This window comes from Salmo salar, chromosome ssa17 (assembly GCF_905237065.1).
Source record: "Salmo salar chromosome ssa17, Ssal_v3.1, whole genome shotgun sequence".
NCBI classification, from domain to species: Eukaryota; Metazoa; Chordata; class Actinopteri; order Salmoniformes; family Salmonidae; genus Salmo; species Salmo salar.
In genome coordinates this window covers 28,380,806-28,402,727 of record NC_059458.1, presented here as the reverse complement: position 1 = coordinate 28,402,727, position 21,922 = coordinate 28,380,806, and the positions used below count along the sequence as shown (strand labels likewise).

The following is a 21,922-nucleotide window of genomic DNA, read 5'->3' as shown; positions in this document are numbered from 1 at the left end:
GCAAGCATTTCTAAAAAACTGTTTTCTTTTTGTCATTATGGGGCATTGTGTGTCGATTGATAGGAAACAATAATAATTTAATCCTTTTCAGAATAAGGATGTAATGTAACAAAATGTGGAAAAAGTGAAGGGGTCTGAATACTTTCCGATTGCACTGTATATCATCCATTTATGTTTGGAATGTGTAAAATCTGATGTAATATGTTAATTCAGCAGGCCTTACCTCCGCCCAGTAGATGGCAGCAAATTCAACAGATGAGACCGTAGCCTACCCTTGAAATACTGAAGAAGAAACGCATTCACTTTTGTTGTGTCTGTTGCTTAAGGCGGTACAGAGGAAAATGTTGTCAAAAGCTGTCAAAACGTGTTATTCTGGTGTGAAAAATGTATGTCGAGGTGGACAAGTACTTTGTTCTGCAAATGCCAGGTGCGTGTCGTAGTTTTGCATGCACATTTTACGGCGGAAACGGTGTGCGTAGATATGCTAATCATAAACGTTCATTTACTGTCATTGAGGAGGAAATAAAGTTCGTTGTTTTAAACATAAATGTTTTTGTTAGACAGCCTTGTCATATATTTAGTCCGGAAACAAAATATAGTTACTTATAGTGTTCAACATTGTCTGTTGACCTGCTAATGCTAAACTGGGACACAGTCACCTTTGGCACACTTTCCCAGAAATGACCTTTTTGTATTTTTTATTTAGTTATTTCACCTTTATTTAACCAGGTAGGCCAGTTGAGAACAATTTCTCATTTACAACAGCGACCTGGCCAAGATAAAGCAAAGCGACAAAGTTCCACACGGTGGATAAACAAACGTACAGTCAATAACACAATAGAAAAGCCTACCTAACGTGTTCCTTGAAATATGAAGTAACTAGTGGGTTTGAGTTTGTAAGTCAGATATCAAACACTGCTAGCTACAGGTTTTTACACCAGATAATGTGATTTAATTTGTAGATACATCGCTGCATACTCGCTAAGTTATTCATGAACCTGACTATTTTGGTTGATCGACTGGTTGTTTTGTTTGCTCCTAGGTTTGGTCGCATTAACCTAAATACATTAGGAATGTCATTCTAGATTACTCAGCCCACCATGGGGGCTAGTCTCATTCCATGACTCAATCCACTACTAACTACACTGATCTCAGAATAAGTCAGTTTATAACTTTTTTAGCAAAAACAGAAGTGTTTCAGTACCACACCTAAAGATTAAATGTGGACTTTGTAGGACACGTTAGGCCTTACGACAGCCTTGTTATGCCCTTAGACCAACATGTAGTTTATTTGTAAGTGCCCGTGCCTCCATTTCCCAGAATGCAGCATAGCCAGCCCCAGGAAGGGAAAGCTCCCCCGTCCAATCGGCCAGAGACGTCCAGCGCCAAGACTCTGATGGACATCGGCACCCGCAGGATCTTCAACGAGGACCATGACATGTTCAGGGAGAGTGTCCGACGTTTCTGGACAGAGGAGGTGGTGCCCTACCACAAGGAGTATGTATTGACTGTCTGTAACCATCTCTGCATGTGCCTAGTGTCCCCCACCAGGGTCCTGTTCATTAAGTACCAAACGGTAGGAAACTGACTGAAAGCGGGAGGAAACAGCTGAACACTCGTTTTCCATTGCACAATGTTTTGAAATGGTTTTGCTATTGTGTGACCTAATAAACAGGCCCTGGTGATCAAGCTTTTTTTTTCTTTAGTGAAAATGGTTTTCATGATGTGATTGTATTGTGATGACTCAATGCTGACTTAAGGTATGGTCTCTGTCTTCCCTCCCCCCTCCAGGTGGGAGAAGGCAGGTATGGTGAGCAGGGAGCTGTGGCAGAAGGCTGGGGAGCAGGGTCTGTTGGGCATCCTCACTCCAGAGGAGCACGGTGGAATCGGAGGTGATCTGCTGTCTGCAGCTGTGATGTGGGAGGAGCAGTGAGTATCTTGTCCTGATCAGGGATCAGCTCCCCACAGTCCATATATAATAATGAAAATTATTATAATCTAAACTGATCCTAGATCAGCACTCGTACTCTGAGATGCTATATGAATACAGGCCCTGGTGTCCTATGTGTAGGAGTTGGTTGATTGTCTAGTAATTCCCCAAGCCCTATTGCTATGACCATGGGCGTATATCAGAATGTAACAGTTGTGATATATTTCAAACAACTTTCATGTCTCTCCTGGTTGAGGATCCAAGGCCTCAGATCAGCTTGGCAAATGGCTGACAACATGACCAGACCCCAATAACCCACAGAAGAGAAGAGGAGGAGGAGGGGGGGGGGGGGGTTGAGATGGTTTTGACACCTTAACACTCTGTCATAAATTAGGATGGTGGGAAATCTCCCCCCCAGAAGATTTTTGCCACCACAACTAACACCCACTCCTGACCAGAGTGCTTAAAAGGACTCGCTAAGAATGAACATATTCAGACCAGAAGACGTGAAGCATGAGCTAAACGTTACAAATAGTTGAAACTCATTAAGACCAGAAAATGTGTAGCTGTGGCTACATGGCTGAAAATGGCCAGATCTTTGAATCTCCACATGATGTGAAGAAGAGAAAGACGAGACCTTAACATTGCCAGTCTGCAGCTGAGCTACCCAGTGACACGAGCCTACCAGACGAGCTAAATTACTTCTGTTCGCTTCAAGGCAAGTAACACTGAAGCATGCATGAGAGCATCAGCTGTTCCAGATGACTGTGTGATCACACTCTCCGTAGCCAATGTGAGTAAGACCTTTAAACAGGTCAATATTACCAGGACGTGTACTCCGAGCATGTGCTGACCAACTGGCAAGTTTCTTCACTGACATTTTCAACCTGTCCCTGACTGAGTCTGTAATACCAACATGTTTCAAGCAGACCACCATAGTCCCTGTGCCCAAGAACACTAAGGTAACCTGCCTAAATGACTACCAACCCGTAGCACTCACGTCTGTAGGCATGAAGTGCTTTGAAAGGCTGGTCATGGCTCACATCAACACCATTATCCCAGAAACTCTAGACCCTGCACCCCGCCCCAACAGATCCACAGATGACGCAATCTCTATTGCCCTCAATACTGCCCTTTCCCAACTGGACAAAAGGAACACCTATGTGAGAATACTATTAATTGACTACAGCTCAGCGTTCAACACCATAGTGCCCTCAAAGCTCATCACTAAGCTAAGGACCCTGGGACTAAACACCTCCCTCTGCAACTGGATCCTGGACTTCCTGACGGGCCGCCCCCAAGTGGTAAGGATAGGTAACAACACATCCGCCATGCTGATCCTCAACACAGGGGCCCCTCAGGGGTGCGTGCTCAGTCCCCTCCTGTACTCCCTGTTCACTCATGACTGCACGGCCAGTCACGACTCCAACGCCATCATCAAGTTTGCCGATGACAGTGGTAGGCCTGATCACCAACAACAATGAGACAGCCTATAGGGAGGAGGTCAGAGACCTGACATGGTCCAAACGCACTAAGACAGTCGTGAAGAGGGCACGATAAAGCCTATTGCCCCTCAGGAGACTGAAAAGGTTTTGTCATTGGGTCCTCAGATCCTCAAAAGGTTCTACAGCTGCACCATTGAGAGCATCCTGACTGGTTGCATCATTGCCTGGTATGGCAACTGCTTGGCCTCCGACCGCAAGGCGCTACAGAGTGTAGTGCGTACGGCCCAGTTCATCACTGGGGCCAAGCTTCCTACCATCCAGGACCTCTATACCAGGCGGTGTCAGAGGAAAGCCCTAACAATTGTCAGATTCCAGCCACCCTAGTCATGGACTCTTCTCTCTGCTACCGCACGGCAAGCGGTACTGGAGCACCAGGTCTAGGTCCAAAAGGCTTCTTAACAGCTTCTACCCCAAAGCTGTAAGACTCCTGAACATTTAATCAAAGGGCTACCCAGAACATTCTTTTACGCTGCTGCTAGTCACTTTAACTCTACCTACATATACATATTTCCTCAATTACCATGACTAACCTGTACCCCCGCACATTGACTCTGTACCGGTACCCCCTGTATATAGCCTCGCTATTGTTATTTTAATGCTGCTATTTAATTATTTGTTACTTTTATTTTCTATTTTTTACTTAACACTTTTTTTTCCTTCTTAAAGCATTGTTGGTTAAGGGCATGTAGGTAAGCATTTCACTGTAAGGTGACAAATTTTGATTTGAACACTACCTCCCTCCCACCAACTCATACACATACTCACAGTCAACAGTCCCCCTCGACACCCACACACACAATCACCCCCTCCCACCCAGCAGACCCCTCTCCTCACCCTGTCTCTCTTACTCTTCAAGGATGTACTCTAACTGCTCTGGCCCAGGCTTTGCCCTCCACTCTGAAATCTGCATGCCCTACATCAGTAACTATGGCTCCAAGGAACAGATCGATCGCTTCATACCCCAGATGGCTGCTGGGACCTGCATCGGGGCTATCGCCATGACGGAGCCAGGAGCTGGCAGGTGAGGACTTTTAACACGACTGGGCCAAGCTGACCCGAGCTGTACTGCATTGGTCTGCTTCGGCATCTTTAGTTGCTGGACCCCTACTGGAAAGGACGATGTGAAAAGAAAATATCCCAGCAGGCACAATACGGTTTGGGTCGGCACGATGCTGTAAAAATGGTTAATTTAATAGGCTATACTTTCAGCATGACAATTTGACAATGGTAAGGTCAATGTGGGGGTCATTCTGCTTGTTTTCTATTTTCATTGTCTTCTCCAACTTCTACCTCTGTCTAGCCAATAGCAGTCCATCCTAAAGATCCTCTCTTCTCACCTTTCTACCCAGTGACCTCCAAGGTGTCAGGACGTATGCTAAGAAGGACGGCGATGACTGGATCCTCAACGGCAACAAGGTGCTTTCAGGGTGGATGTGGTTTAACCAGACTCCGGTTGTGTTCAGTAGGGCACACTGTAGCAAAACGTTTTGCATTGGAGAACAACAATCTGTATTCTTGTTTGACAAATTCGAGTAGTGCCTCTCCATTTCAAAATGTTTTCTCCCAACTGAATATGACCCATGTCATTGACTTCTGTCCATTGACCCACAGGTGTTCATCACCAATGGCTGTATGGCCGACATGGTGATCGTGGTGACCGTAACGAACCGCGAGGCGAAAACAGCGGCCCACGGGATCAGCCTCTTCCTGGTGGAGAAAGGAATGCCAGGCTTCCAGGCGGGCAAGAAGCTGGAGAAGATTGGCCTGATGGCACAGGTACAGTCAGAATTCTCAATTGCTAGTTTTTAACCCCCTCTTGTTAAGGGGCCATTTTGACCACCTGGCTGGGTTCAAATACTTTTGATTTCCTTTTCAAATCCTTTGACTTTGATTGAGCCTGCATGTTTTTTAGTTTTTTTTACTATTCCTTTGGTTCCATTGCGTAGTTCAAGCTTAATCGAAGGCCGCTAAAGTATTTGAAAGAAAACAAACACGATTGAATCCAGGTCTGGTGAAATGAAAAGACCCCTCGTTGCTTCAAACAGTCGGTTTGACATTGATGTCCCTTGAGAAGTGGATTCAGGTGACCAGAAGGGGTCACGGTCATGTCAGCCCATTTTCTAGAACAGCCATTACCTTCTATATATATTAACTGTGGTCTCTCTGTCCTCAGGACACGGCTGAGCTGTTCTTTGAGGACGTGCGTCTCCCTGCTTCTGCCCTGCTGGGACAGGCCAACAAGGGCTTCTACTACCTGATGAACGAGCTGCCACAGGTACACCTTTCAGAGATGAATTACACTTCAATGATATACCAGGGTTGGGGTCAGTTACATTTCAATTCAGGAAGTAAACTGAAATTGCAATACCAGTTGTATTTATTTAAAAAGCAATGACTGAGTAGAAGGGAATTGACCCCTAACCTATTCCTATGTACTCGATTGTCACAAAGGTATGGCTATATCTAGTAGTTACAAACCACGTCATTATTAATGCTCTTCACCTTCTTTCCTCTTGTTCTTCCAGGAGCGCCTACTGATTGCAGACATGGCCATTGCCAGCAGTGAGTTCATGTTTGAGGAGACCAGGAACTATGTGACTCAGAGGAAGGCTTTCGGCAAGACCATCGCTCACCTTCAGGTTGGATAGCATTATCTTTCACTCGTATTTCTGCTGTAGTAACAGGTATGTTTTCAGTGTAGTGAACACTAGCTCTATTCGGGTGGTAGGTAACCTAGGTTAGAGAAGCTGAATCAAAGTGGGGACTGAACTAGCAACTAGAGGGCTGTTGGTGTCAGACCCCGTCTCTCCTACCGTTGTGCCCTTGAGCAAGGCACTTAACCTCAAACTAGCTCCATAGGACACATTTCTGTTTGATCAGATGGATGAATAAAGTTGTAGTATATTGAAGTGATCCACTAACTCCATCCCCCTGTCTCATGGTGCAGACTGTGCAGCACAAGCTGGCAGAGCTGAAGACTGAGATCTGTGTGGGCCGATCCTTTTTAGACAACTGTCTCCAGCTCCACGCAGAGAAACGCCTGGACTCTCAAACAGCCTCTATGGCCAAGTACTGGTGAGAACACTACCAGATACTAAACCTAATTTCACCAGGTTTATGGTACTCCAGTCCAGAACTGTCAGTATGTTTGACGTGTAAAGTGCACTTGCACATCCGCCCTTATGGATTTAAAGGGAGTGAATTGGTATAAGAGTAATGCTGGAGATGTCTTTCCAGACAATGCTTTTAAACCCATGATGAAGTGTTGAAGTGCACACTTCAGGGAGAAGGGTAGAGAATTGAGACACCTTCTGTATCGTCTGACTTGACTTTTTTGTTGTTTATCAGGGCGTCTGACCTCCAGAACTCTGTGGCCACCCGGTGTCTGCAGCTCCACGGAGGCTGGGGCTACATGTGGGAGTACCCCATCGCCAAGTGAGTGACGTCTGTGCCATGGAAATATAACACGTTTTTCTATTTAGTTCTGTGCTGTCAGTGCATATGAAAATCCTCTCTCTCCCCATCAGGGCGTTTGTGGATTCCCGTATCCAGCCCATCTATGGAGGCACCAATGAGATCATGAAGGAGCTGATCGCCCGCAGTATCGTCAGCCAGAAGTGAGGGAGACGTCCCAGTGACATCACCATGGAGGAGAGCTGGGAAGTGGTTAACATAAGTCTCTTAACACCAACAGCAGTTTTGACTGGGTTAGCTACTGAGCTGGTTGTCCGTGCCTTTTGAAGTGATGTTCACTGAAGGTTGGCCAGTGGTATTTCTAGGGTGAATCTGAACTTTCACTTAAGTCAAATTTTCACTTAGTCTCCCATAGACTTCAGTGCATGACTGAGATAAACATTTTGCTTAAGTGGAACTTAGCATTCACTCCACTTTGAATAAGCATGGCGTGAAATAATAGATATTCAGGTTCTCATTTATTTGCTAATATTGCTGGGAATATGTGGTTTTAACACTCTAGATGTAGGATTGTTTATCCCTTTGGGCTTCCACAAAGTCAACAATATGTTCTTGAATCCGTCCTTCCTTTCACACTTGAAATCTAAGAAGTTTGAAACATTGATCAAATAAATGCACAGTTAAATTGTGTATTTTTGTTATACTGTAAATCTGTCTGTCCTGCTGTGTTTATGGGGGTAGAAAACTAAATGGTATAGTCATGTACGTTATAATGTTTTAGTTTGAATGAACAGTATTTTATCCATCCATTTGTTCGTAACACCTAACCTGAAGTGCCCTTGCGTTGTTCTCCTGATAACTATTGATGGTCAGCATTAAAAGGGAAAGGGGGTATACCTAGTCAGTTGTACAACTGAATGCATTCAACTGAAATGTCTTCCGCATTTAACCCAACCCCTCTGAATCAGAGAGGTGCGGGGGGCTGACTTAACACCACAACAAGCTGTGAATTACAACATTGCAGTATGGTTGAACATTTTAAACCCCACCTTTTTTAATTTTGATTGTAATGTAATAATATTGCTTGTTTATTAAAGTTATACAATTTTGGTGATCCCTCTTACAATTTTCATTTGGTTCTATTGTGTTCTGTCAGTTTCATGAAGACGTGGGGTGTTCTGTCAGTTTCATGAAGACGTGGGGTGTTCTGTCAGTTTCATGAAGACGTGGGGTGTTCTGTCAGTTTCATGAAGACGTGGGGTGTTCTGTCAGTTTCATGAAGACGTGGGGTGTTCTGTCAGTTTCATGAAGACGTGGGGTGTTCTGTCAGTTTCATGAAGACGTGGGGTGTTCTGTCAGTTTCATGAAGACGTGGGGTGTTCTGTCAGTTTCATGAAGACGTGGGGTGTTCTGTCAGTTTCATGAAGACGTGGGGTGTTCTGTCAGTTTCATGAAGACGTGGGGTGTTCTGTCAGTTTCATGAAGACGCGGGGTGTTCTGTCAGTTTCTTGAAGACGTGGGGTGTTCTAGTGTGTTCTGTCAGTTTCATGAAGACGTGGGGTGTTCTGTCAGTTTCATGAAGACGTTCTATTGCTGTGGATGAAGGCATACAGGAATAATGCGTCATAATGCATTATAAGCCTGGTTTTGGGTTGTGCGTCTGTGGTACGTGAGAAGATGTGAGCCTGAGATTGATGCCCTCGTGACAGCTCTGGAGGACGAGAACGGCAGCCTCAACTACTACGGTTAATAGTCTTCTGCGCAATGCTATCTCATGCTATGTATTATTTTAACCACAAGATGGCAGTAAGTCTTGTGAACCATTAAACCTGGGTTTTATTCCATATCAATAGGATGTGTCTGTCTACTAGGAGCATTTTCATTAGCTTTGGTTCTATTCCTTTTTATTTTTTATCAATTCCTATACGTATGGTTTTGATAATATTGAAGGTAACAGGATGATTAAAGCTTAGTGGAGTGGTATGGGCAATTCCATTAAAAGCTTCTGTCCCAGGTGCGTATTCTCTATACGTAGTGCACTACTTTTGACTAGAGTCCTATGAAGTAGTGCACTACTTTTGACCAGAGCCCTATGAAGTAGTGTGCTACTTTTGACCAGAGCTCTATAGGGTTTCATTTGGGGTGCACAGCTGGTAACAGGGTCCTAGCATTAGCAAGCAGGTCAATGCACCGACTAGCCTACTGTAGCATGCATATATATATATATATATATATATATATATATATATATATATACTGCTCAAAAAAATAAAGGGAACACTTAAACAACACACCATAGATCTGAATAAAAGAAATAATCTTATTAAATACTTTTTTCTTTACATAGTTGAATGTGCTGACAACAAAATCATACAAAAATAATAAATGGAAATCCAATTTATCAACCCATGGAGGTCTGGATTTGGAGTCACACTCAAAATTAAAGTGGAAAACCACACTACAGGCTGATCCAACTTTGATGTAATGTCCTTAAAACAAGTCAAAATGAGGCTCAGTAGTGTGTGTGGCCTCCACGTGCCTGTATGACCTCCCTACAACGCCTGGGCATGCTCCTGATGAGGTGGCGGATGGTCTCCTGAGGGATCTCCTCCCAGACCTGGACTAAAGCATCCGCCAACTCCTGGACAGTCTGTGGTGCAACGTGGCGTTGGTGGATGGAGCGAGACATGATGTCCCAGATGTGCTCAATTGGATTCAGGTCTGGGGAACGGGCGGGCCAGTCCATAGCATCAATGCCTTCCTCTTGCAGGAACTGCTGACACACTCCAGCCACATGAGGTCTAGCATTGTCTTGCATTAGGAGGAACCCAGGGCCAACCGCACCAGCATATGGTCTCACAAGGGGTCTGAGGATCTCATCTCGGTACCTAATGGCAGTCAGGCTACCTCTGGCGAGCACATGTAGGGCTGTGCGGCCCCCCAAAGAAATGCCACCCCACACCATGACTGACCCACCGCCAAACCGGTCTTGCTGGAGGATGTTGCAGGCAGCAGAAGGTTCTCCACGGCGTCTCCAGACTCTGTCACGTCTGTCACGTGCTCAGTGTGAACCTGCTTTCAGCTGTGAACAGCACAGCGCGCCAGTGGCGAATTTGCCAATCTTGGTGTTCTCTGGCAAATGCCAAATGTCCTGCACGGTGTTGGGCTGTAAGCACAACCCCCACCTGTGGACGTCGGGCCCTCATACCACCCTCATGGAGTCTGTTTCTGACCGTTTGAGCAGACACATGCACATTTGTGGCCTGCTGGAGGTCATTTTGCAGGGCTCTGGCAGTGCTTCTCCTGCTCCTCCTTGCACAAAGGCGGAGGTAGCGGTCCTGCTGCTGTGTTGTTGCCCTCCTACGGCCTCCTCCACGTCTCCTGATGTACTGGCCTGTCTCCTGGTAGCGCCTCCATGCTCTGGACACTACGCTGACAGACACAGCAAACCTTCTTGCCACAGCTCGCATTGATGTGCCATCCTGGATGAGCTGCACTACCTGAGCCACTTGTGTGGGTTGTAGACTCCGTCTCATGCTACCACTAGAGTGAAAGCACCGCCAGCATTCAAAAGTGACCAAAACATCAGCCAGGAAGCATAGGAACTGAGAAGTTGTCTGTGGTCCCCACCTGCAGAACCACTCCTTTATTGGGGGTGTCTTGCTAATTGCCTATAATTTCCACCTGTTGTCTATTCCATTTGCACAACAGCATGTGACATTTATTGTCAATCAGTGTTGCTTCCTAAGTGGACAATTTGATTTCAGAGAAGTGTGATTGACTTGGAGTTACATTGTGTTGTTTAAGTGTTCCCTTTATTTTTTTGAGCAGTGTATATATATATGGATGTAGCATGTAGGTTAGTCTCACCAACAGACAACGCAGCAAGCTACTGCTCTGACACTGCAAGGGAACAAAGCAGCAAGCTACTGCTCTGACACTGCAAGGATAGCTATATACTGTTGGCTAACGTACATAGCTTGATTTAGGTTGAGTTGGATGTCTTGAGTTGTTTTTACATGATCAAGCTGGTGTTTCAGTTGTGCTAGTATGCTGCTGTCAGGGGGAAAATGCCTGTGGCCAGCTGGCATGGGTACACATGTTATCTGTTTAAGGAGAGGGAGAGTCAATCTGCTCCAACCCCCACATTCCCCCAAATCCTACAGTGCCAGTCTTGGCACGGGAACCAGACATGGTGTGGCTGGGATCCCATGGGGGAAGACAAGAGCAGCTGCTCCCTTGATGAATCCAGTTTCCCTCTTTCCCTCGCTCTTTCTCCCGATATCCTCTCTCCTCCCCACCCCCATCTCCTCTTTCCCCTCCACATCTCTCTCACTCCTCAACCAGTGCCGCACCCCTCCCTGTAAGCAGAGCAATGCAATGCAGCTACTCACAGAAGCCCATCCATCCTCTTACATGTAGCTCCCCGTGTGTGTGTGTGTGTGTGTGTGTGTGTGTGTGTGTGTGTGTGTGTGTGTGTGTGTGTGTGTGTGTGTGTGTGTGTGTGTGTGTGTGTGTGTGTGTGTGTGTGTGTGGCTGCGCATGCGTGCGTGTGTGTGGGAGCGAGAACCTGCAACCGTTGGTTGCATACAAATGAATGCGCCACTACTGATGTAATTACGGCATTTGAACGCAGTGGGAAGGGTCAGAGAGTCCGACATCTCTTTGCGTTGTCACTAGGGCTCAAGGCACAGTGCACAAGGGATTTATTTATACGGTTCATTTGCCACGAACAGGTAAGGGAAATGCGATATTGAATTTATTCAATTTAAAGGCAAAGCATGGTTAATTATGTTTTAATTACATTTAAATGAATTGCACTTTCAACACACTTGATCTAGTTTAGATAAAAAGTTTGATGTTCTCGGAATCACTAAAAGCATTGAAGGTGGCTTCTAATCCGAGTTGTTGCGCATTTAGGAAAGGCATGTGTTAAATTGTTTGTGCTATATCCTAGTTAAAAATGACAACCTTGTTTGTTAACTTGGTAAGAATACTACTGCATTTTACCTTTGAGAATGAACAAGGTTTGCACATCAGCCTCACCCTTACGAGAGAAAGGCTTAGTCGGCATGTCCATTCGTCTGCTTTTTTGCTACCATCTCGTTTTACTTACTTTTTTGTTTTACCTCACACCTTAAAGTGTTTATTTGTCTCGTAAAAATGCGTAATAAAAAGCCCGTTAGTATTTTTGTTGGTCAGCGTGTGAGCGCTCCGGGGCTGCGGGCTGTGCCCATTGTTCAGGTCCACCATGCATGGTGCTGAAACGGTGCGGGGGCTGCTCTGGCGGATAACTGCAGTAACCGCCCCAGCCTGCTATAGCCTACTCTCTGCCTAATCCCAGATTTAAACTAGGCCTACGGTTTTGTATAGCAATATAGGCCTATTGGTGGTATCTTTGTTATTCGTTGTTTATTGTTTATTCACTCTTCATGACGTATAGGCAGGAGCAGTGTTCTAGATCTGATTTGAATGGAGTCTAGGAGCCATACCGGTAGATACAGGAGACCTGCAGTGTAGTCCTACTTACAGCATTCAGCACTGCAGTCGAAACCAATGCCCCACAAACCCCGTCAATATGCATCGCAATTGTTAACAATGAAAGAGGTGTGGTCATTTTTACATTTTGAAGTTTCACAGCAATAGACAATATCAAGCATCTGAAAAACTCAGATGTGAGAGCTTCTGAAAAAGCACACCCAGACAAATACTTCTGCATTGCCAGGTGCCAACCCTAGACAGCAGCTAGTCTTCTAAGAGTATTGATGTAATAAGTACATCTACAACATACAGTATAGCTAGTTTACAGGACATATTCAAAACGTATTTATTAAAAAACACCTATTTTCCCTCTAAATACTGGGCAGTGCCTAGAGCCCTTAGTTCATATAATGTTATGTGAATCAAATAGCAGCATTGGACATAATTATATTTCCAATATTGAACCAATTCCACATTATTACATTGTGATTCTGTGCTCTTTGTGAATCCCCCGTAACAGGCCAGTGTCTGCAGCCAGTACAGCTAATAGATGAAAACCTCTATACCTCAGTTTGATGTCCTGACACTTTACAGTAGATACTGATCTCATTCGGACTCTGTTTCCATTACTCTGGCCTGACTGGAGTCTGATTGAAGTGCTATAGTGCTGCTATGCGTTCTCTGATCTAAACGCCTGGTCTTTACATCTTGATGGAGTACAGGGACGTTTGAGTTCCCATGTCTGGATGTGAGAACATTCCTGTGTATAATATAGGGTCTGTGGGGATTTAATGTCCACATAAAACATTCTGTATTGTACAGTAGGATATTAAGGTACACGTACGGTATAGGCCTGCCTACTGATCAATACCTCTGGAAAACATGGATGTGTTATGGGAACCAAATTAAAACGCTGTGAATGTTACTGTGCGAATACTGTAGATGTTACAGTACAGTATAGATGAAACATAAAATAAACATTTATCAGTAATACACAATATGGTTTGGGTTTGAGACCCAGAAACAGCTTGGACCTTTCCTGGTTAAACTATCCTTCAGTCTGTTAACCAGGCTACCTTTGACCCCCTACGCTAGTAACACTCCTCCTCAATGTCTTTTATCTAGAGATTAGCGGGTGCTCAGTCCAAGCCAAATGGGGTTTGACAAAGTACATTAGTGAGTACACACTGGACGTGTGTATCCGGGTCCCCCATCTCTCCTGTATGGACATTATTCTATCAGCCTAGATTGGGGTAACTGTAATCACAGGAACGGTAATTGAAATGACCTTAATCACAACCTTGAGCGGTACTCTGACTGAGCCCTGAGGAGCCCCAACTGCGGTTCAGTTTCAATCTTCTCCACACTTTGCTGTTGCAAGCCTGGGAAACTGAGTCTGTCTCGAGTGCCACGTGGGAAATGGATACACACGTCAGCTCTGGTTATGTCAAACATGCACACTTGGCTCTGGAGACTTCATTTTCCAGCGGTAGAAGTTTTGTTTGGATTGAAAAACCATTCATAGGTCTATTTGTACTGTAGGAGTTTGCAAACAGACTTGACGCTAATTTCATCCTAAAGTGTGCGTTTAGCTTTTGTCACGCGGATTGGGAATAGTGGCTTGCAGTGCCAGAATGCAGGGGAAACTAGTTCTCTTGTAACGTCTGTCGTAGTGATTAGACCAAGGCGCAGCGGGTTGCGTGCTCATCATTATATTTATTATAAACATGAACACGGAAAAACAAGACAGTAAACAGTTTTGCAGGCTAGACTATAAGCAATGCAAAAACAACTACCCACCATCAGACAGGTGAAAACAAGCTCCCTAAATATGGCTCTCAATCAGGAACAACGATGTACAGCTGTTCCTGATTGAGAGCCACACCAGGCCAACAAAGAAATACACAAACTAGAAAAACCTAGAACACCAACACCAGAACATATACCAAAAACCCCGGAACACAAAAATACAATACCCCTCTACATACACATAACCCCCAAACCATATAAAACAAATACCCCCTGCCACGTCCTGACCAAACTAAAATAACAAATAACCCCTATTACTGGTCAGGACGTGACATCTCTGCAGTCTCTCTCTCTTTCTGCCTCTCTCTCTTTCTGCCTCTCTCTCTCTTTCTGCCTCTCTCCCTCTCTCTATCTCTCTTGGTGGCTTTTGAGTGAGAGGTAAGAATGTGTCTGATGAGAGAAAGCCCACATGCAGGCAGGGTTGTTGGCTAACTCCAACCAGACCACCTGTACACTGACAGAGGGAGATACTTTAGCCACATTACACTGTTGAGTCTATCATCAATGGACTTTTCTAACTGTGATGACCTCTAGTAAGACACCGTGCAGTCGTGTATGTGTGTGTACAGTGAGGGGAAAAAAGTATTTGATCCCCTGCTGATTTTGTACGTTTGCCCACTGACAAAGAAATGATCAGTCTATAATTTTAATGGTAGGTTTATTTGAACAGTGAGAGACAGAATAACAACAAAAAAATCCAGAAAAACGTATATCAAAAATGTTATAAAATTATTTGCATTTTAATGAGGGAAATAAGTATTTGACCCCTCTGCAAAACATGACTTAGTACTTGGTGGAAAAACCCTTGTTGGCAATCACAGAGGTCAGACGTTTCTTGTAGTTGGCCACCAGGTTTGCACACATCTCAGGAGGGATTTTGTCCCACTCCTCTTTGCAGGTCTTCTCCAAGTCATTAAGGTTTCGAGGCTGACGTTTGGCAACTCAAACCTTCAGCTCCCTCCACAGATTTTCTATGGGATTAAGGTCTGGAGACTGGCTAGGCCACTCCAGGACCTTAATGTGCTTCTTCTTGAGTCACTCCTTTGTTGCCTTGGCCGTTTGTTTTGGGTCATTGTCATGCTGGAATACCCATCCACGACCCATTTTCAATGCCCTGGCTGAGGGAAGGAGGTTCTCAACCAAGATTTGACGGTACATGGCCCCGTCCATCGTCCCTTTGATGCGGTGAAGTTGTCCTGTCCCCTTAGCAGAAAAACACCCCCAAAGCATAATGTTTCCACCTCCATGTTTGACGGTGGGGATGGTGTTCTTGGGGTCATAGGCAGCGTTCCTCCTCCTCCAAACACGGTGAGTTGAGTTGATGCAAAAGAGCTCCATTTTGGTCTCAGCTGACCACAACACTTTCACCCAGTTGTCCTCTGAATCATTCAGATGTTCATTGGCAAACTTCAGACAGGCATGTATATGTGCTTTCTTGAGCAGGGGGACCTTGTGGGCGCTGCAGGATTTCAGTCCTTCACGGCGTAGTGTGTTACCAATTGTTTTCTTGGTGACTATGGTCCCAGCTGCCTTGAGATCATTGACAAGATCCTCGCGTGTAGTTCTTGGCTGATCCCTCACCGTTCTCATGATCATTGCAACTCCACGGGGTGAGATCTTGCATGGAGCCCCAGGCCGAGGGAGATTGACAGTTCTTTTGTGTTTCTTCCATTAGCAAATAATCGCACCAACTGTTGTCACCTTCTCACCAAGCTGCTTGGCAATGGTCTTGTAGCCCATTCCAGTCTTGTGTAGGTCTACAATCTTGTCCCTGACATCCTTGGAGAGCTCTTTGGTCTTGGCCATGGTGGAGAGTTTGGAATCTGATTGATTGATTGCTTCTGTGGACAGGTGTCTTTTATACAGGTAACAAACTGAGATTAGGAGCACTCCCTTTAAGAGTGTGCTCCTAATCTCAGCTCGTTACCTGTATAAAAGACACCTGGGAACCAGAAATCTTTCTGATTGAGAGGGGGTAAAATACTTATTTCCCTCATTAAAATGCAAATCAATTTATAACATTTTTGACATGCGTTTTTCTGGATTTCTTTGTTGTTATTCTGTCTCTCACTGTTCAAATAAACCTACCATTAAAATTATAGAATTATCATTTCCTTGTCAGTGGGCAAACGTACAAAATCAGCAGGGGATCAAATAGTTTTTCCCTCACTGTATGTGTGTGAACATGGCCTCTCTACAGGCGTCTAATGAGAGGTGGCTGTGGGGTGGTTTAATGTGTGATTAAGTCTCAAGGTGCCTGAGCTGTCTGTGGAGTCTAAGCTAATTCTCACATGTCTAACAGACCAGCCGGTCTACTGACCTCCAGCTAGGACACACACACACACACACACACACGCACACACGCACGCACGCACGCACGCACGCACGCACGCACGCACGCACACACACACACACACACACACACACACACACACAGACAGAGAGAGTCCAGAGTTGAGTTTGAGGGGTATAGGGAATAGGAAGCAAGTTAGACCGCAGACAGAGTCAGGGCTAAGACCCTGGCTGTGGGTGACCAAGACTCTCCCCTCCCTAGAAGCCACTCTGCCCAATCACTCCTGACAGCCCATGTCACAGTGCATCACAGAGCTGTCCCCTTCCCATATCACAGAGGACAAACACTAGGACACACACTAGAACACACACTAGGACACACACTAGGACACACACTAGAACACACGCTAGGACACACGCTAGGACACACGCTAGGACACACGCTAGGACACACGCTAGGACACCCGCTAGGACACACACTAGGATACACACTAGGACACACACAAGAACACACACTAGGACACCTATTAGAACACACACTAGGACACCCACTAGAACACACACTAGGACACCCACTAGAACACACACTAGAACACACACTAGGAAACCCACTAGAACACACACTAGGACACCCACTAGAACACAGACTAGGACACCCACTAGAACACACACTAGGACACACACTAGGAAACCCACTAGAACACACACTAGGACACACACTAGGACACCCACTAGGACACCCACTAGAACACACACTAGGACACCCACTAGGACACCCACTAGGACACCCACTAGAACACACACTAGGACACACACTAGGAAACCCACTAGAACACACACTAGGACACACACTAGAACACACACTAGAACACACTCTAGTACACACACTAGGACACACACTAGGCGACACACTAGGACACCCACTAGGTCACCCACTAGGATACCCACTAGGATACCCACTAGGACACCCACTAGAACACCCACTAGGACACCCACTAGGACACCCACTAGGACACCCACTAGAACACACACTAGGACACCCACTAGGACACCCACTAGGACACCCACTAGAACACCCACTAGAACACCCACTAGGACACACACTAGGACACACACTAGGACACACACTAGGATACACACTAGGACACACACAAGAACACACACTAGGACACCCACTAGAACACACACTAGGACACACACTACCATTTAGGGCACTTCGAACCACGTCAACACCCTTCAAATCGATCTACATTCAGAATGCTCTTCAGGATAGGATAGAATAGGATAAACTTGAGGAACATAGTCTTAGACACACTGAATAGAGCACTTACCCAAATAAAGACTGTTAATTACACTATCAACTGTCAATTACACTATCAACTGTAAATGACACACTCTGCTGTAAATTACACACTCCACATCTACACACAATACATATATTACCTGTTCCCAATGTCATATTACCTGTTCCCAATGTCATATTACCCATTACCAATGTCATATTACCCATTACCAATGTCATATTACCTGTTCCCAATGTCATATTACCCATTACCAATGTCATATTACCCATTACCTATGTCATATTACCCATTACCTATGTCATATTACCCGTTACCAATGTCATATTACCCGTTACCAATGTCATATTACCCATTACCAATGTCATATTACCCGTTACCAATGTCATATTACCTGTTCCCAATGTCATATTACCCGTTACCAATGTCATATTACCCGTTACCAATGTCATATTACCCGTTACCAATGTCATATTACCCGTTACCAATGTCATATTACCCGTTACCAATGTCATATTACCCGTTACCAATGTCATATTACCCGTTACCAATGTCATATTACCCGTTACCAATGTCATATTACCCGTTACCAATGTCATATTACCCGTTACCAATGTCATATTACCCGTTACCAATGTCATATAGGTCTTGTACAACCACATGCATGTACCACCTGTTTATGAAAACATCTCTCAAATGCAGAAACACTAGTCTTGTTTACAATTGTGTCACAGGGTTGTGTGGGCCCTATAGGACGATGTACTGTATGTCCTACTGGGGTCTATAGGACGATGTATTGTATGTCCTACTGGGGCCTATAGGACTATGTACTGTATGTCCTACTGGGGTCTATAGGACGATGTACTGTATGTCCTACTGGGGTCTATAGGACAATGTACTGTATGTCCTACTGGGGTCTATAGGACAATGTACTGTATGTCCTACTGGGGTCTATAGGACAATGTACTGTATGTCCTACTGGGTTCTATAGGACAATGTACTGTATGTCCTACTGGGGTCTATTGGACGATGTACTGTATGTCCTACGAGGTTCTATTGGACGATGTGCTGTATGTCCTACTGGGGTCTATAGGACGATGTGCTGTATGTCCTACGAGGTTCTATTGGACGATGTACTGTATGTCCTACTGGGGCCTATAGGACGATGTGCTGTATGTCCTACTGGGGTCTATAGGACGATGTACTGTATGTCCTACTGGGGTCTATAGGACAATGTGCTGTATGTCCTACTGTGGATTTATCTCTTCAAGTGTCTCATACTTTGGGATGACATCCTCTGTGGCTTCAGTGTGTCCTCCTTCCAGACCGCTCCGTTAGAGCACAAACATGCAGACAACTGCTCATGAACACATTCTTCACAATATGTGTTTCTATTTTAGGAACTGCTTTCTCCAGACTCTCATCAAGAAAACACATGGAAATGAGAGTGATAGGAGAGGAGAAGAGGAGAGTGATAGGAGAGGAGGAGAGGAGAGTGATAGGAGAGGAGAGAGAGGAGAGGAGGAGAGGAGAGTGATAGGAGAGGAGGAGAGGAGAGTGATAGGAGAGGAGAGAGAGGAGAGTGATAGGAGAGGAGAGGAGAGTGAGAGGAGAATGATAGGAGAGGAGAATGAAAGGAGAGGAGGAGAGGAGAAGAGAAGAGGAGAATGATAGGAGAGGAGAATGATAGGAGAGGTGAATGAAAGGAGAGGAGGAGAGGTGAATGAAAGGAGAGGAGGAGAGGTGAATGAAAGGAGAGGAGGAGAGGAGAATGAAAGGAGAGGAGGAGAGGAGAATGAAAGGAGAGGAGGATAATTAAAGGAGAGGAGGAGAGGAGAATGAAAGGAGAGGAGGAGAGGAGAATGAAAGGAGAGGAGGAGAGGGATAGGAGAGGAGAATGAAAGGAGAGGAGGAGGGGAGGAGAGTGATAGGAGGGGAGGAGAGTGATAGGAGAGGAAGAGGAGTGAGTGAGAGAGGAGAGTGACAGCAGAGAGAGAGAAGGAGAGTGACAGCAGAGAGAGAGAGAGAGGAGAAGGAGAGTGCCAGCAGAGAGAGAGAGGAGAAGGAGAGTGCCAGCAGAGAGAGAGAGGAGAAGGAGAGTGCCGGCAGAGAGAGAGAGGAGAAGGAGAGTGACGGCAGAGAGAGAGAGGAGAAGGAGAGTGACGGCAGAGAGAGGGAGGAGAAGGAGAGTGACGGCAGAGAGAGGGAGGAGAAGGAGAGTGACGGCAGAGAGAGGGAGGAGAAGGAGAGTGACGGCAGAGAGAGGGAGGAGAAGGAGAGTGACGGCAGAGAGAGGGAGGAGAAGGAGAGGGCAGAGAGAGAGAAGGAGAGTGACAGCAGAGAGAGAGAGAGAGGAGAAGGAGAGTGCCAGCAGAGAGAGAGAGGAGAAGGAGAGTGCCGGCAGAGAGAGAGAGGAGAAGGAGAGTGACGGCAGAGAGAGGGAGGAGAAGGAGAGTGACGGCAGAGAGAGGGAGGAGAAGGAGAGTGACGGCAGAGAGAGGGAGGAGAAGGAGAGTGACGGCAGAGAGAGGGAGGAGAAGGAGAGTGACAGCAGAGAGAGAGAAGGAGAGTGACGGCAGAAAGAGGGAGGAGAAGGAGAGTGACGGCAGAGAGAGAGGAGAAGGAGAGTGACGGCAGAGAGAGAGAGAGAGAGGAGAAGGAGAGTGCCAGCAGAGAGAGAGAGGAGAAGGAGAGTGCCAGCAGAGAGAGAGAGGAGAAGGAGAGTGACTGCAGAGAGAGAGAGGAGAAGGAGAGTGACGGCAGAGAGAGGGAGGAGAAGGAGAGTGACGGCAGAGAGAGGGAGGAGAAGGAGAGTGACGGCAGAGAGAGGGAGGAGAAGGAGAGTGACGGCAGAGAGAGAGAGGAGAAGGAGAGTGACGGCAGAGAGAGAGAGGAGAAGGAGAGTGACGGCAGAGAGAGGGAGGAGAAGGAGAGTGACGGCAGAGAGAGGGAGGAGAAGGAGAGTGACGGCAGAGAGAGGGAGGAGAAGGAGAGTGACGGCAGAGAGAGGGAGGAGAAGGAGAGTGACGGCAGAGAGAGAGAGGAGAAGGAGAGTGACGGCAGAGAGAGAGAGAGAAGGAGAGTGACGGCAGAGAGAGAGAGAGAAGGAGAGTGACGGCAGAGAGAGAGAGGAGAAGGAGAGTGACGGCAGAGAGAGAGAGGAGAAGGAGAGTGACAGCAGAGAGAGAGAGGAGAAGGAGAGTGACGGCAGAGAGAGAGAGGAGAAGGAGAGTGACAGGAGGTCCCGTCTTGGTCCTGCTAGTGCCCACAGTCCACTGGTGGGTAAGAAACCTCTAATGAGTCTATCTCCCAGGATCTATGGCCCCAGGCCCTGCTGTTACTTAGCCTAGTGTAAATAGCCTACCGTAGCCATTCAGCCTTTATGGCTTCCAGATGTTGGAGGCTAAACAGCGCTGCTTGTTTTCGCTAACCCTCTGCAACAGTCCACAGACAGCAGTAAATATCCTGCTTGGGCAAGATGTGGAAAGCGGCTGGCCTCTCATTCAACAGTGAATGAACCCCTTTGTTGGTCGTCCCCACATTGTTCACTATATCACTCATATCGAGTTTCGCAGCCACTTGATAGGCAATGTCATGCTTTTTATGTGTGAATGTGTTTTTTGGTAAAATGTTGTGGAATTTTGGGGGCAAACCAGCATGCAACATGGATATAACTCCTTCCTGTCGACTCCCTGGGGATTTAGGGCAAATTTCTGCTCAGAATACCTCATGATGAAGACCGTGTGTGTGTGTGTGTGTGTGTGTGTGTGTGTGTGTGTGTGTGTTTGTATGTGAGAGAGAAGCTCTGATTCGGTGGAAGTGCACAGAGAGTCCCTCTATTAAGCCAGTGTGAAACACAGGACCAGATGGGAGGTTCTGAATGCACTGCAACGTTACACGACATTCCTGCAGGCTTTTTTATAAGACCGTTTTAACACAGCAGCTGTGTGTGAGTGAGTGCGTGCGAGCGAGCGTGCATGTCCTTTGGATGCTGGCCAGGTTGGCTTATTATGCAATTGGGCGTACACAATAAGTATTGTGGGACTTGTAAGGAGTTGTTTCCTGGACACCCCAATACACAGGCTCTCACACTCTCATCTTGGCACTAGACTTGTCCAGCACCCTTATTAGTAGCAGTACGGTAGTCAGCCCTCCACTCTGTATTGGCATGTCCTCCTCTAGCTACAACC

The 21,922-nt window shown here is 46.0% G+C and overlaps 2 protein-coding genes across 4 annotated transcripts in view; both read left to right on the top strand.

The window, feature by feature from the left end:
- The first annotated feature begins 241 nt into the window (after positions 1-241).
- Positions 242-7,963, top strand: LOC106575817 (acyl-CoA dehydrogenase long chain). Its single transcript, XM_014152509.2, has 11 exons — positions 242-427; positions 1,321-1,497; positions 1,792-1,929; positions 4,292-4,456; positions 4,785-4,851; positions 5,047-5,211; positions 5,609-5,710; positions 5,961-6,074; positions 6,383-6,510; positions 6,784-6,870; positions 6,963-7,963. Exons 1-11 carry the CDS (start codon positions 342-344, stop codon positions 7,054-7,056), a joined length of 1,323 nt encoding a protein of 440 aa, XP_014007984.1. The 5' UTR covers positions 242-341; the 3' UTR covers positions 7,057-7,963.
- Positions 7,964-11,375: 3,412 nt separating this feature from the next.
- Positions 11,376-21,922, top strand: part of LOC106594619 (microtubule-associated protein 2) — a 93,214-nt gene continuing 82,667 nt past the window's right edge. For 2 of the 3 annotated variants that reach the window (XM_045699345.1, XM_045699344.1), the window contains exon 1: positions 11,376-11,585. The gene's annotated coding sequence lies outside the window, so the exon portion shown is untranslated. The remainder of the gene's footprint in view (positions 11,586-21,922) is intronic. The other variant, XM_045699337.1, reaches the window with a different exon arrangement.

Bases quoted from the DNA above. Each gene is read 5' to 3' on its own strand.
- LOC106575817 (XM_014152509.2), top strand. From the start codon at position 342: ATGTTGTCAAAAGCTGTCAAAACGTGTTATTCTGGTGTGAAAAATGTA. The intron at 428-1,320 runs GTGCGTGTCGTA...TCCATTTCCCAG, and splicing joins CTTTGTTCTGCAAATGCCAG to AATGCAGCATAGCCAGCCCC. The intron at 1,498-1,791 runs GTATGTATTGAC...TCCCCCCTCCAG, and splicing joins GTGGTGCCCTACCACAAGGA to GTGGGAGAAGGCAGGTATGG.